Source organism: Simochromis diagramma, unplaced genomic scaffold, assembly GCF_900408965.1.
Source record: "Simochromis diagramma unplaced genomic scaffold, fSimDia1.1 OVJJ01000669.1, whole genome shotgun sequence".
NCBI lineage: Eukaryota > Metazoa > Chordata > Actinopteri > Cichliformes > Cichlidae > Simochromis > Simochromis diagramma.
The window spans coordinates 3,131,388-3,146,905 of NW_024387458.1; the positions used below are offsets into that span (position 1 = coordinate 3,131,388).

A 15,518-nucleotide genomic window follows, 5' to 3' on the forward strand; every position below is an offset into this window, starting at 1 on the left:
GCTGCAGGGACCTATTTCCATTCAGCTGATGTAGTCGTAGGAGCTCATTCTCAACCCTGGAGACTCAATTAGTACCACTTTAAAAAGCTGCCGATGTGGCTAATTTACACGTAAAGTGTCCTTTGGAGTGTGTGCTGTGATGCGCTGTTTTAATGCATAAGTGAGAGTGATTGGTCACTCCTAACAGGTCATTTGGGAATGAGCAGGGTCACATGGTATTAAACTCAAATCATGATCTCCTCCTAGCCTTCACCTTCAGCAGCTGCAGACGTGTCCTTCTTATCTTTCTGATGGGAAGTGGCTGCATTCCTCTCATAGCGAGTACGCCTCCTTACGTAGGTGTTTGGGGTCCTTTTGTTCAGACGGGGTGTGCTTAGGTGTGACTGTGAGACATGTCGCTAAGTGACGCAAAATACAATTATGAGAGCATGCTCTCAGTGGTTTTGTTTTCATCTGGTGAATGATGGCTGGCATGAGTATTATTTGAAGTATTTACTGCAGAAGTTTTTGAGCTTCTTAAAACAGAGTCTGCAGTTTCTGACGATGGACTTTATTTATTTATTTATTTATTTCTAAATTAATTCATTAAGAATTAGTTGGCACATTCTTCTAAAAAAGTGGGTAAATGGGTAATAATTATTGGCTTTATTTTCAGTGCTATTCTAGGTCTTATTAATAAAGCGGCTCTTCAGTTAAGCCTCAGTTAAACCTGGCTGATTTACCTCTCTAAAACAGAAAAGCCTTGAGGAACTCGCGTGTTGCGAGCCAGAAAGATGATGTTCATCTCTGCATCATGTGTCTGCGTGCCATCATGAATTACCAGGTACCTAAAACCACTTACACACTATGTATTATTGTTATTTATTAATTGATCCTTAGAGTTTAACTTTTATTTCCCATCAGTCATTCTCTAAAGATAGCAAAAAATGTCAGAATAGGTAATGTAATTTTTTCATGTTGATATTCACTTATTATACACTTGTCCTTTGCTGTTTTAAATTCATATTAAGAAACAAATGCCATATGTAAGGTCAGAGTTCAGTTCAATTTTAAAGTATTGTTTCATTTCAGCAGTTCATATTGTTTTCTGGTCCACACAAGAGCCACTTAATCTGGTCATGTTTCATTTCATTCTTTAATCTTATTTGGCAAACTGTTGGCAGATTTTTGTGTTTTTTTACTTAGTCGGGGTTTAACCAAGTGATGAAGCATCCCTCCTGCGTGAACGAGATCACGCTCAGCCTGAACGACAGAAACCCGAGGTAAACACCACGCACAGCCTGAACATGAAACTACAGCGGCTTGCAAAAGTATTCGGCCCCCTTGAACTTTTCCACATTTTGTCACATTACAGCCACAAACATGAATCAATTTTATTGGAATTCCACGTGAAAGACCAACACGAAGTGGTGCACACGTGAGAAGTGGAACGAAAATCATGCATGATTCCAAACATTTTTTACAAATAAATAACTGCAAAGTGGGGTGTGCGTAATTATTCAGCCCCCTGAGTCAATACTTTGTTGAACCACCTTTTGCTGCAGTTACAGCTGCCGGTCTTTTAGGGTCTGTCTCTACCAGCTTTGCACATCTACAGACTGAAATCTTTGCACATTCTTCTTTGCAAAACAGCTCCAGCTCAGTCAGATTAGATGGACAGCGTTTGTGAACAGCAGTTTTCAGATCTTGTTGGTCTTTCACGTGGAATTCCAATAAAATTGATTCATGTTTGTGGCTGTAATGTGACAAAATGTGGAAAAGTTCAAGGGGGCCGAATACTTTTGCAAGCCGCTGTATACTAAACTATAAGCTGAAAAATGTACAAGAACTATGGATGTGATTATCTACGAGGTGTTAGTGTTCAGGACGGACTTTAAATGTCCGTCCCACGAGTGGGAAATGAAATTTCCCACTCGTGGGACGTGGGACTAATAAAGGTATGTTATCTTATCTTATCTTATCTTATCTTAAAGTAGTTGCTGGGCATTGCACAGTGCATAAAGGTCAATCGTCTTTTCAGGACTAAAGCTCTGGTGCTGGAGCTGCTGGCGGCCGTGTGTTTGGTGAGAGGAGGTCATGACATCATCCTCGCCGCCTTTGACAACTTCAAAGAGGTCAGTAGAGTCATTGCAGTGGCTGACAGTCATCACATGTATTTTTGAGGTGTGTCATTGGTAGCTGCCGCTTTAAGAGATTCCTGCTCTCTGTGTGAACATTAATTAACTGAATTAATTTGAGCTTCTGATTGATTTAATCAACATTGGTGAACAAGAAGATGACCAGAAATAAGCTGAGACAGCTTCTAGTAGTAATGATGTGTTTTGTTATGTAATTTTTGAAGTTTTGGCCCTCCATACTAAAGCATGCATGTTAGATTTAAGCTGGGTGCTCGCTGTAAAGGGGATTTCTCCACAAGTATCTCATTTAGAGCACGAAAAGTTTAGGATTTTTAAGACTCATATGGATATTTAGTAATTTTAAAATGACTTTTTTTTATTCACATTCATTATATGTAGTTTTTATGAGTTCTTACCAAAATAATATGAACATATAACTTAAAATATAATGGAAAATATCAGTTAATCCGCTGATCTGGCTGAAATTTAAAGTTTAGGTCATTTAGTAAATAATTTGTGCTGTTTGAGCTGCAAAAATCTGCTTTCTTTTCCAATTTTCTGAACCACATATCCATTTCAGAGGTCTAGGGCTTACCTTGTTATTAGGATACATCCTGGATGGACTGCTTATCCATCACAGGTCTAACATAACTATAGCCAATTTAGAATCACAGATTATCCTAAAAGCAGGTCTTTGGACTGATTAGAATCCCAGAGAAACCCCACACAGGAACAAGGAGATCGTGCAAAGCCAAACATGGTTTTAGACCTTCTTTCTGTGTTCAGCAGTGATGACTCATCTTACATTAACACTTAAGGGATCAGAAGCTTAACATAGATCTATGGCACAGCACTCACATACCAGCAGGTTATGGGGGAACCCCAGGTCGAGCTGCCCGCCGTCAGCTGCTCCGTCCAGCTGTTCCTCTGCCAAACAACACTGACCGAAGAGGTATAAATATGTGAAACACTTGCTGAGTGGCCTCTCACCTCTCCTTGACCTTCTTCTGTCTTTGATTGAGAAAGCAGCACCTGTTGCTTCCTGTGGCTGTGGAGACAGAAGCTTAAACCCGAACCAGGAGAAAATATTCAGGAAGTTAAAAGCTGCTCTGCAACAAGCAGACACCCATTCAGTATTTCTTTCAGTTGCTTACAGCGAGCTAAACTGACCCCTCGTATTAAATTGCTTCTTTGGTCACTGTTATGTTAATTTAAATATTAAAATGTAAGCACATCTCACATTTGAGCTCATTTTAAATAATGGATTTACCCTGGAGGAGTACAAAACACAGAACAATTTTATTTCAATTTATACTTAAAGAGGATCTTTTCTCTATTTCTCGTTCTGCATTTTTTTATTAAAGGATCTGATTACGGTAGCTTTGCATCATTCACAGTTTAAAATAATCCCTATTTCTCTTATACTGAGTTTGATTGATCTTCTGCTTCTGAGGATATCTTGTCCGGGGCTTTTTGCACTTGGTTACGTCTCCCAAGGCAAATTAGTCCTGGGTGAAGAGGCAAATGAAGAGTCATTCGGATGATGACATGAAAAACAAAAAATCCAGGATCCAGTTTACCCTGCCTGGCATAGAGTAACCGGGGCACCACCCTGGAGCCAGGAGCAGGTGAGGGAGAGTGCCTACTGGCAAGGCCTCAGCCCATGGGGCCTGCAGGGCACAGCCTGAAGAGGAGACATGGGTCTGTCCTCCTGTGAATGCATGGATGAATGAATGGATGCCATTCGGAGATCTTTAGATGCTCTGAAATCTCACCTACCACGCAATATCCTTGGGAATTGGTTGGTTGGCCAGTCGTTAAGTTGTTAAGACAGAAAATAAGACCCCTGTCATCTCTAAAGCAGCTCTGTGTGTTCAGGTCAATGCCATTCTTTCATGTTTTGGTGTTTGCGGAGTTTCTTTAAAAAGACTTCTATATACATCTTAAAAAAAATGAAGCGATGAATTAAACACCCGTCCGTTTGTAAACCCTCTGGCTGCATCAGCTTTAACCCGTTTGATTAATGTGGCATCGATTATCAGAGCTGTGACTTGAGTGTCACCGTGAGCGGAGCTTGTCGTCGGTGCCGCAGCAGTGTCGGCATGTGTGTGTGGGCGAGAGCTGGAAGAAGATGGGGAGAGCGATAGAGGCGGCCGGGCGCGGGGCCAGGAGCTGGCTCATGTGTCCCTCAGCAGCAGAACATGGGCTTTGTTTAGGGTTGTGCTGGCTGTTCGATTGGCCTGCTGCATTATTCAGTGGACATGAGTGGGCAAGAAAGGGGCAGGTAGATTACCACACAGCAACGGATGAGACAGGGAGCTTGCTGACATGCCAGCAGTTAGGAAAACACAGTCATAAAGAAGCCACGTTTTCTCTGCCAGGAAATCATGCGGCACACAAACACCGGGGATTGTTTACACCTGCAGAGCGAGCTGCAATCATCCTGTGCTGCTTTTATTACAACCATTATTTCTGTTTGTCCCTGAAATGAGCTGAAATTCTCCACAAACAGCCGACAGAGCCTCCTCTCTCTCAACGCTGCGCTGTTTAATTAGACCGCATGTTTGCTGAAATCCTTATGCATCGTTACGGCTGCAACGATGTTTCTGTGTGAGCACACTGCCCCCATGTGTGCACACACGGGGAAGGCAGCAAGCTCCAAATCTCCACGGACGTCACCTAGATTTATAAACCTGCAATGGGCACAATAAAAAGAATAAGAGGGTTGAATACTCAGCTGCTGTTTGATCTTTATTATTATTATTATTGTTTTCAGGTTTGTGGGGAGAAAAACCGATTCGAGAAGCTCATTGAGTATTTCCACAATGAAGAAAGCAACATCGACTTCATGGTAAAGCAGCAATTGCATTCAAATACATGCATGCAAAACACTTTTCAGGTTCACTATGTAATGACAACATATGAACATTTATTTGTAAAGTAGAAAACATCAACATAAAAAAGAAAAGTGCACGGATAACAAAAGAACGGGAAAAAAAACATGACATGAACCAGAAAAAGAGTGTGATTAAATTGGAAGACGACAGGATTTAAATATCAGGTAAATCTATAATGTGAGAGCAAGACTGTGCAAGGCTTCAAAGTAATACGTTTGTTATTCTGAACCTGCTCTATAAGCTGTCCTTCTAAAGTTTTCATGCAACGAGATTCAGCTGATCTATAAAAATACGTCACATTTGTCTTTTTGGCAAATGTTCAGTTTTTTGTCTAACAAGCAAAAGATCCCAGGTTTATTCCCAGCAGGAGACACAGATCCCTTTGGGGCGGTGTCAGAAATAGCATCTGGCATAAAAACTGCCAAATCCAACATGTGGAGCTGCCAGATGTTGAGTCCCCTTAAGCAACTGACAGAGGTAGACAATTCCTGTCATCAGGAATAACGTTTATTCTGTGATCTACCTGGTCAGTCTCCGGCCTCTTAATGCGTGTCGATGTTATCCTCAGGTTGAATAAGGCCAGCTCTAAACTGACATTACTACATCCCTCCAGCTCTGTCAGCGTCATTTCAAAATGAACATTTTCTTTGAATTTGGTGTGCAAATCATGAAAAAAGGCCCTAAATTAAACCTGCTTTTACTCTGCAGTAATAATATGATTTTTTAAAGAAATGCATAATCATCAGGGATGTGAAATTCCCTTGAAAAATGTTTGTGTTTGTAACATCTGTGATTTAACAATCTCTCCTCGTGTCTGTACAGCTGCAGCAGATTATTGTAAATCATTTGTTGATTGATTGATTAACTGTAGACCTGAGAGGGGCTTCAGTTGGAGTTGACTGGTGGTGTTTTTCTAATACTGGTAACTGCCAGAAAAAAAAAGAATAAATATATTATTTATGTGCACAATTTGCTCTGGGACACAAAAAGTCCTCCTTTGTGTGAGAATTTACAAAAACAAGCTAAAATAATAAAGAATAGGGGTAATTAGTTTTTATAATTAAAAGCTTTCAGGCTGAGCCTTTTGTAAAATGACAGCTTTTCTTTTAATTAGACAGATTGTGTGCAATTATATATAATATGCAGAGTGCTGTGAAGAAGGCTTGTGTATTCCTAAAAGTTTGTTCTCCACTTTCTTTTAAACAAGATCAGAGCTGTAAGTAGAACAGCTGAGGACGGTAATCCAAAGTCTGCCACGAATTCAGAATTTAATTTAATGATGTCGTAAATTTGCAGGAGAGGCGTTTATTTAAGGTTACTTTAGGAGACGGGAGGAACAAAACTCCTCGACTAATCAACGAATCGATCAGGAAACAAAAAAGAAAAATGCAAACTGCAGCTTCCCGGAGCCCAAGATAACAATCTAATAACTAAAGTTAATGAGTTTGTAGTAAGAAAAAGAAACGCAACACAATTTCACCCCTGAGAAGTGATTATTGCTGCAGTTGTTTATTGGGAAAAAAAAAAGAACAATTAGCGAGTTTAGTTTTAACGGTTTTCAGTGTTTCCTCAGTCAGCTGCAGGAGCGGCTGCCAGCTGTCTGGAGCTGCGTTTTAGTCCGCTTGAAATCTGCAGAACTTTTAATTGGCCTCTTTAAACTTAACAAACTCAAAGTGGGAAACTCTGGACAATTACCAACAACTTCACTGAGAAGCAGATGGTCTGAGGTCACAAAATATGCCTTCCACCAAAGTGAACATTACAGAGCCTGTGTGAAACATTTTATGTCAGCGGTACTTGTTCACACGTCGTGTTCTGAAGCTCGTGTCTAATATTGTGCAGCAGCTGCTCGTGTCAGCAGTTTGGCCTCCTCGCTTTCATTAGCTCTACTGACGTTCTGCTCTCTGTAAGCAGACTTTCTTTACGTCGCGCGTGTAAACTTTTAAACTTGTAGCCCCTGTCCTGGTGATGGTCCTGGTGATGGTGTCGGACACTGGTCTGAGTAGGTGACGCTGCTTCCTGTTGCACAAATGAATTCTTTTTGCCACCAGGTTGCCTGTATGCAGTTCATCAACATTGTGGTCCACTCAGTGGAAAACATGAACTTCAGAGTCCACCTCCAGTATGAGTTCACGCAGCATGGCCTGGATGAATACCTGGAGGCAAGTGTAAACTTGTTTGCCAAAGTAACAGCTTTAAACTTATCTTGGACTCAGAGTCACAGCTTTCAGTTAAACTGAGTTGATTATTTTTTACTCTGGTGTTTTCTCTTTGTAGAAATTAAAGTTCACAGAGAGCGACAGGCTGCTGGTGCAGATTCAGGCCTACCTGGACAACGTGTTCGATGTTGGCGCTTTGCTGGAGGACGCTGAGACCAAGAACGCATTGCTAGAACACATGGAGGAACTGCAGGAACACAACGCACAGGTCTGGATGTAAATGCATTAAATACAAACTAACCTTAAAGACAGTCTGTATCATATCAGCATGATTTCCATCAGTCTGGCCAGGACAGGTTTTCAAATAAACCTGTGAGTGTGGATGAGCACGCTCACAGGTGCAATGGTCACATGGACCTGCTACATGCAGTGTCGTTGTCAGAGCTGATATTTATTCACCTTTCAAAAAACACTACAGAATGACAGGAAATACATCAAGCTGAAATAAACCTGAATATTTTCCAACTTTATTGCTTTAAAGCAAAACTGTAATTGTTTCTTTTATTAAATGCAGCTAGCTTATTAGTTAATCCAAGTCTAAGTCTAATTGAGACATTTCCTCCATTTTTGTGTTTAAGAAATTAAATAATTTCACGGCTGCCACATTGTATCACACAAATGAAGCAGCAGCTGAATCTGTTGAATGATGCAGTTAACAGGAAGCTGATAGACTCATGGCTCTAAAGCTAACTACCTTAGCCTAGCTTATTCACATTAGCTTCCTTCTCTAGTAAAATACATATATATTTTTTTTAAATTAAGCTACCGAAGAAAAAAATCATACTACGTGTTAAACTCTCCAGCAGCAACATGCGGTTGCTCTTTAGATTATCTATACAGAAAAATGTTCGGGTGAAATTTCATGACTTTGTCTGGTAAACGAAAACTTTAAACATTACTGTGATATTAATCGTGTAGGAATTCAAAATTACACAAGCAGTACATACATGAGAGAAAATGTAATACATTATAAGTCCACTTTAGTGTTAGTTTTCTTCTATGTTTGCTGCTCTCTGTGTAAAAATACATTTACCCATTACCCATGACCACTCTGGTGTCACAGCTCACCAGCAGACTTCAGGAGACCGAGACTGAGGCGATGGAGAAAGCCTCCGAGCTTGAGAAGAAGCTCATTCAGACCACCAAAGAAGTGGAGCTCCTGAAGGTAGAGAACAGCAAGTTCATGCTTACATGTTTTCATACAGAAACACAGACAGTGCCAAGCAGTCAGATGGTAGCAGAAACATTAGAGCCAACATATCAAACATGAATCCACATCGTGTCACCTGACAGATAAAGGTTCCTAGAATAAGGTAAATGGGCGAATGTGGCTTAGTAACAGAAAAAAAGGCCTTAAATAGAGACATAATAATCCATTTCATGTTTCTGTGCTTTTATCTGTGTCTTCTCTTAAACACCAGAACAGAAATAGTTCACAAGTAATCACTTTTTAAAGAGTACAGTACATTTATGGTTTTTACTCCAAACATTAACAAAAAGAAAATATTTGAACTCCTTTGTTTTTAAATTGTGCGGAAGATAAAGTCAAATAAAAAGTGCAGTTTTGCTAAATTTAATAATAGTCTGAAATAACTGATCAGCTTTTCTGGAACTGATAACTCAGAGTTTAAAGTTAAACTCAGAGTTGCTTGAACCTGTTTTTTAGATCAGGGCTCAGTTCAAATCCATTTACTGATAAAGACTTAAAAACCACTCAGTTCTGCTTTATAGAGTTTTTATGCTGCTTGATATTTTTGTTTGTGGTTCCAACACGAGGAAGGGCAAAAGCTCAGCCAGCGATCTTCGTCTTTTTGTTTGTTTTTTGAGTTTTACAGAGAGGAAAAAATCAATCGCTCAGCTCTGCCAGTATCTCAGTAACCCAAAGCTGTGACCCACTATGATAACTACAGTATACTGAAACCTCACACCTACACCACATGTCCACCACATGGAAGAGATGTGATTTGATTTTTAAGCACCTTTCTGCATAAATTTGAATGCTAACGAGGAAAGAAATGCTTCCTGCGATGCTGAATTCTCTTTCTCACTTCAGGCTGATGAGTTCAAATTAGTAGCAGACATGTAGCATGCAGAGACAAACGTGTTGGCGTTGAAGTACAGCTTTGAAAATAGAGGAACTAATTGGCTTAATTAGGGAGAGACTGATTGTTCTTGTGAACGTTAGTCAAGAAAAAGCACATAGCAGCACTCTCACCGCAGGTACCCCACCTGGTGAAGATGATCTGATTAGAGTTTAGTGTTGCAGCTGCATAAATCTGCATATTAATGAGCCAAAGTGCTGTGAGCACGCATGTCCTTTTGCCAAGACGATCACACCAGATCACATATTTCTTTTTTTAAGCTGACAGAACAGGTCCAGCCTGATTAAAGACACATCTGCTTCTGTGTCACAGGAGAGTCTGCGGGAGTCTCGCTCGCAGGTGATTCTGCTGCAGCAGCGAGAGCAAGAACGTGAGCTCAAGCAGGAGAAAGAACAAGACACCCAGGCACTGAAGGAGCTCGAGGTCAAAGTTCAGGCTCTGGTGGACCAGGGTCTTGTCCAAATGGGGCGCTCTTCCTCTGGACACCTAGCTGTTCAGGTGGTGCAGCAGAACAAGAAGCAGAAAGGTCGGCAATGTTTTATCACACCTTCCTAAATCCTCAGTAACCACACATACACTCACAGCGTGAACAATTCAAGTTTGAGTTTTATGAGCTGGATTCAGAAGTTCCCATTTTTAGTGACCAGATAGCTGTGCTGCACCTATCCAGGTAACGTCAGGGTGAACTCTGGGTTTACAGCATTACAAAGGTGATGCGCTGGTGGTACATTTTCATGGTAACTTACCTGCACATAGACAAGGCCTACCTCCAATTTCTGTTTTTATAACTCAAGATAAGAGATCAAAAGATCTGAAACCGCCATTGAGTCCGAAAAGTGCATCGCCAGTCCGAGATGATACTTCAGACCTTGGTGTGCGGATAATTAGAAGCTCTTTGTATTTCCCTGACGGGCATCATTATGGGATATTGATTCGTGTAATCAGATTTATTCCTTAATTACAGCTACATTGTAACTGCAAGTTGATGTGTAGACTATTTCCTGACAGCTGCAGATCAGGTCGATACAGGAAACAACCTTCAGGCCGTTCCTACAACAGAAGTTCCTCCACAGTCGGTACAAGCTCCTCCTCCCCCTCCTCCTCCACTTCCAGCTCCGTCCTCAACCACAGCTCCACCTCCACCTCCTCCACCACCATCAGCTCTCCTGCCTTCTGGAGGCGGTAGGACGGAGGCGTCAGCAGGGACCTCAAGTGAGTCCACAATCAGAGCAAAATGAAGGTCTTAGTAGGTCTTTAAAAACAATCAGGTTTAGCAATTTTGGTTCATATTTTATTTTCTTGTCCTTTATATCTTAAAGAAGAGATGATTTTTTTCTTTTTATACATCAAACTTGAAAATGAAGAATGATTACAACAAGCAAAAGTTTCCAGCTTTTATCGAACTGATTGTAGAGATTTAAAAAATGTTAAACTTTATAGAAAATCAAGAAATACCACAGAGAGAGGAGACATGTTGGAGAAACCAAAGTTTTCCAGCTCCACTTTGGGAACTTTTAGTAAAGATTTCAGTGTCTTTTCTTGTGAAAGTAACAAACGGCAGATTCCCCAACGCAATATTTAGGAAGATATCTCTGTTACAATATGAACATTTCTCTTACAGACTGTAAAAAGAAGAAGGCCATTCAAACCAAATACCGCATGCCGCTGTTCAACTGGCAGGCCCTCAAATCCAACCAGGTCGCAGGAACAATCTTCAGTGAGGTGGACGACGAGCGCATCTTAGAGGTTTGTTCATGTTTCCTCTGCTGTCCCAAAAAACATCTGGACCTGGGTTCCTTCATGGACAGTGTTTACAAGATGCACGCAGCCAACATGATCACACCTGCTGGTTTTGGTTGCTGCATTTTGGAGTCAGAGGGTACTGTGCTAAGTTTTCAGCTAAGTGTAGCTAGTCTGGTTAGGAAAAGCAGCACACAGACAATTAGCTAATTAGTAAGTAACAGACTAATTATGCTTGAAAAGTCACTAAAGTGGAAGACAAAGTTCTTTGGAAAGTCATTTTGTCAGATAATTTTATTAAAGATCCAACAAAAAGCATCGCAAACACTGGGCAGATGAATTATTTAAAAAAACAAGCAAACAAACAAACAAATAAACCCTCACCTCCTGAACAGTTGATGGTGGAAACTACCCGTAGAGACCCAAACAGTGTTTTGTGCCAGGCTGTCAACACACTTTGCAACGTGTTTGACATTTTTTACATGAGAGTTGAGCACTGGTTTGGAGTCAGCCTCCAGTGGCCATAAGTGGAACTACAGTAGTTTTGGTATTTCTGCACTGGCTTCATTTTCAGACGTGGAGGTTGCAGGTTGGGTTTTAATCCAATTGTGGTGCAAATCATTTAGCAGAAAACAACAACATGCAATCTATGCATTTCTTTTCTTCTATATTAGTGCAATCAATCCTATTAAGACAGTACTGTGTTTTTGTGTTACATTGGAATAGCAGTAATGTATTATCATGGGAACTTGTATTTATTCTACATCACTTAAATCCATGGATATTCTTCCATGCTTTTCTCCATTTGCAAACCTTTGTGAGTATTTTAAAAAGAACAAAACTAAATTTAAAATAATCTTTAGAACAAATTTTCCAGGAATTTTTCCAGCAGTCACATGCTTTATCAGGAAGTAGTTTAGTCTGTAATAGGCTGCTACGTGACTTACAGTAAACAAAAGTGAAAGTTTAATCTGAGTATTAAAAAATCTTAATGGTCTCTGTTTCTGTATTTGAACCCTGTTATTAGGAGCTAAACATGGCTGCCTTTGAGGAGCAGTTTAAGACCAAAGCCCAGTCGACCCCTGTAGATCTGGGAACCCTAAAGAAGAAAATGGCCCACAAGAGTCCCAGTAAAGTGTCTCTAATGGAGCCCAACAGGGCCAAAAACCTGGCCATCACCCTGCGTAAAGAAGGAATGGCTGCCTCCGATATCTGCTGTGTCATAGAGACGTATGTGTTAAACCCTGTTTGTGCATCAGCTGAATAATACGGCAATAAAAAGAAAATCTGAATATATTGCAAAGACACTTTATATTCAGAACGTGCACCGTCCCCGCAGGTACAACCTGAAAGCTCTGAGCCTGGACTTCCTCGAGCTGTTGGAGCGTTTCATCCCCACAGAGTATGAAATGAAGCTCATCCACAACTACGAGTGCGAGGGCAGGCCCCTGGACGAGCTCAGCGAGGAGGACCGCTTCATGGTGCGCTTTAGCAAGATCCCGCGGCTTTCCCAGCGCATCAGCACTCTCACCTTCATGGGCAATTTCCCTGAGAGCGTCCAGCTGATACAGCCTGTGAGTCCACGGTTGAACTGTATTTGAGGGAAGAGAATTAAGCAAAGTTTACAACAGGGGATTTCACAGTCATGCCGAGGAAAAGGCAGTTATTCTGTTAGAGTTTATTCCTAGAAGTGGGCTGAATAAAAGCCCACTTCTAGGAATAAAAGGCATTTATTCAGGTACTGAGGTTTAACACGGGGAAATTTCTCCTTATCAGCACTCTGGCTTTATATTTACAGTGGAATCACTCTTGTCCTCTGACTCTGCGAGAATTACAAAAAAGTAGAACTAGTCCTTTAAAATAAAAATGTTAGTGTATACTGTAATGTGCACGCACTGATCTTTGCATTATTTCTTACAGCAACTGAATGCCATCATCGCGGCCTCGATGTCCATCAAGTCTTCCACTAAGCTGAAGAAAATTCTCGAGGTGATTCTTACTTTTATTTGAAGTGTCACAGAGCTCTAGTTCATGACTGAATAATAACCTTTACTGGTTAGGACTGCTTCTCTGTGACTTCCTGTGAATCCTCAGCAACGGCAAAATGGAATCAAAGTCACTGACCTCCTAATTAGCATTAAAAATTACAGTCAAATCCTGGCTTATAACATTTTTAATTTGTTTATTCTTCTAATTTCATTTTAAAATACTGGTTGCTGGGGGGCTCTCAGCAAAACAACAGAAACACATTCAGCCAAGATCTCACATAAGCTGTAAATAAACGATGGACCAAACGATGGAGAACTTCAAGACATGTTGAGGAGGTTATTTAGCCATTTAAATCAGTTGTGTTGGATCAAGGACACATCTAAAACCTGCAGGACACCGGCCCTCGAGGCCTGGGTTTGGACAGCACTGGGTTAGTGAGCTGTGTCAGTGCACTGTATACATGCAATACACAAACACTGATATTAGTTAATGGTAGAAACCTGGAACACTAGAAAAACAGAGCCTTGTAATTTGTCTCACAGACTGGTACTTATACGCTGCTTTCTGCTATGAGCCTCATTCACCCATTCACATTATTCTGTGCCAGAGTGTTTTCAGGCTTTGATGGAAATAATTTCAGGTCCAGTTCAGCAGTTCTGGGAAAGTAGCCTCCAAAGCTTGCAAGAGCACAGCTGCTGTAATGTGAGACCAAACATGCTGTGTCTTTAACCCCGAGGAATTTGTCTCGCTTTTTCCTTCAACTTTGGTTGTTGTTGTTTTTTTCCCTAAATTTAAAGTGGCATAAAAACAACGATGAGTTGTTTCTGGAAAGGGAGAGGTTTTGTGTTTTACCTCTGTGACAGATTTCAAGTTTTGTTTTTCACTGCAGGTTTATTTTTGAGTCTGTGTGGGCTGCAAATCACACATGCTGTCACTTTGTGTCACATCTGACAACATACTTTTCTGTCTGTTGCTGATGTAAAGATCATCTTGGCATTTGGAAACTACATGAACAGCAGCAAGCGAGGAGCAGCATATGGCTTCCGTCTGCAAAGCTTAGACTTGGTGAGAAAATTAATGCAGTTTTTTCCTGCAACTACAGATGGCTTTTTGCTTCGGTTGCTATTTCTGTAGATAATTCAAAAATATTTAGTGCAACCTGTTGTTTTTATCGATCTAATGTCAGACTTTTCATTCTTTGCTGGCTCTCCCAAGCTGTTGGACACCAAATCTACAGACCGAAAACAGACGCTGATGCACTTCATCGTCAACATCATCCAGGAGAGATACCCAGAGCTGCAATCCTTCCCCACAGAGCTGCACTTCCTGGATAAGGCGGCACTTGGTAAGCACATCCTCACATGTGTACAGTGATTAATGATGGCTGAACTCCTGTCACAGTTTACAAAGGTCCAAGATCCAAGCGGATCCACTACATCCCTCCCAAATTATGTAATTAAACTCTAAACTATGAAACAAAGCTGCAAATAAATAAAGAAATAAAGCACAGCACAGTATGATTCCTGACAGTAGCTCAAGAGTTGCTGCTATAAAAGAAAAAGGGGGCAATCAAAAAGTCTTGTTTTTATTAACTGTATTTGTGGTTTGTAGCCCTGTAGTAATCGGATGTTTTGACCTGTGTTGCCTTTTTAACTTCTGACTTCCTGACCCCCTTTTTTTTTAATCGTGTGTCCAAGATGCTGTGAGTGTAGGCCTGAGGTCATTTTTTAAAAATGGTTTTAAAAAAAATGTTAAATATCTCCATGAACATGAAAAGCCCCCCAAAAAGATCTCAAAGTCTGTCAAGTGCATGCCAAAGAAACAGGTGGTGATATAACCCTAAGTGTGAAGAAATACTGGCAAATAAAAAGACAGAGTGTAGTCAAAAGGGAGGTGAAGGCACATAACTTTGATCTTACGAGACAAAATCGCTGTTTCTCTTTTCCACATTTAAATGCAGCAGAGTTTCTGTAAATGAAAAGCTTTATTTTTAGTGACCCTCAGGACAAAAGGACAAAATTCACAGAAAAATCTGTGTTTACCAAAATATCCGTGTACATGTGGATGTAGCCTGAATCTCCCTTGTAAACTACACTTGATTAAGGCAACCTGCTAGAAACCAAAGCAGTCATGGGGCGTTTTCAGTGTAGCACCATGTTTTCACCTTGTAACTGACATGAAACTGCTGCAACCACTCACCAACAATTGGAGAACACCTAGAAGTTTCTATGGAGATGCTGACTGGTATGTCTGAGATGACCAAGAGGATAAAACCTACACAAAGCCAGAGTCATTGGCTATACTTTCGAAACTTTTATTATTACTGTTAAAGGTGGTCAAACTTTAATCACATACATTTTAGTTTAAACTAATACCACAGATTGTAAATACACTGATGATAAAATGACAAATGCTCACAAGGTGTTATGACAGCAGTAGAATCACTTTATTCAT

At 40.6% G+C, this 15,518-nt stretch overlaps 1 protein-coding gene across 2 annotated transcripts in view; it reads left to right on the forward strand.

Annotated features, from left to right (window-relative positions):
* The window catches only part of fmnl1b (formin-like 1b), a 34,923-nt gene that overhangs the window by 14,332 nt on the left and 5,073 nt on the right, over positions 1-15,518 (forward strand). For both annotated transcript variants that reach the window (XM_040014296.1, XM_040014297.1), the window contains exons 7-21: positions 736-823; positions 1,186-1,262; positions 2,021-2,114; positions 4,894-4,968; positions 7,066-7,176; positions 7,292-7,441; positions 8,297-8,398; positions 9,648-9,861; positions 10,344-10,547; positions 10,957-11,081; positions 12,103-12,305; positions 12,415-12,649; positions 12,996-13,064; positions 14,049-14,129; positions 14,280-14,409. In XM_040014296.1, coding sequence (XP_039870230.1) covers positions 736-823; positions 1,186-1,262; positions 2,021-2,114; positions 4,894-4,968; positions 7,066-7,176; positions 7,292-7,441; positions 8,297-8,398; positions 9,648-9,861; positions 10,344-10,547; positions 10,957-11,081; positions 12,103-12,305; positions 12,415-12,649; positions 12,996-13,064; positions 14,049-14,129; positions 14,280-14,409 — 1,958 coding nt within the window. The remainder of the gene's footprint in view (positions 1-735; positions 824-1,185; positions 1,263-2,020; positions 2,115-4,893; positions 4,969-7,065; positions 7,177-7,291; positions 7,442-8,296; positions 8,399-9,647; positions 9,862-10,343; positions 10,548-10,956; positions 11,082-12,102; positions 12,306-12,414; positions 12,650-12,995; positions 13,065-14,048; positions 14,130-14,279; positions 14,410-15,518) is intronic.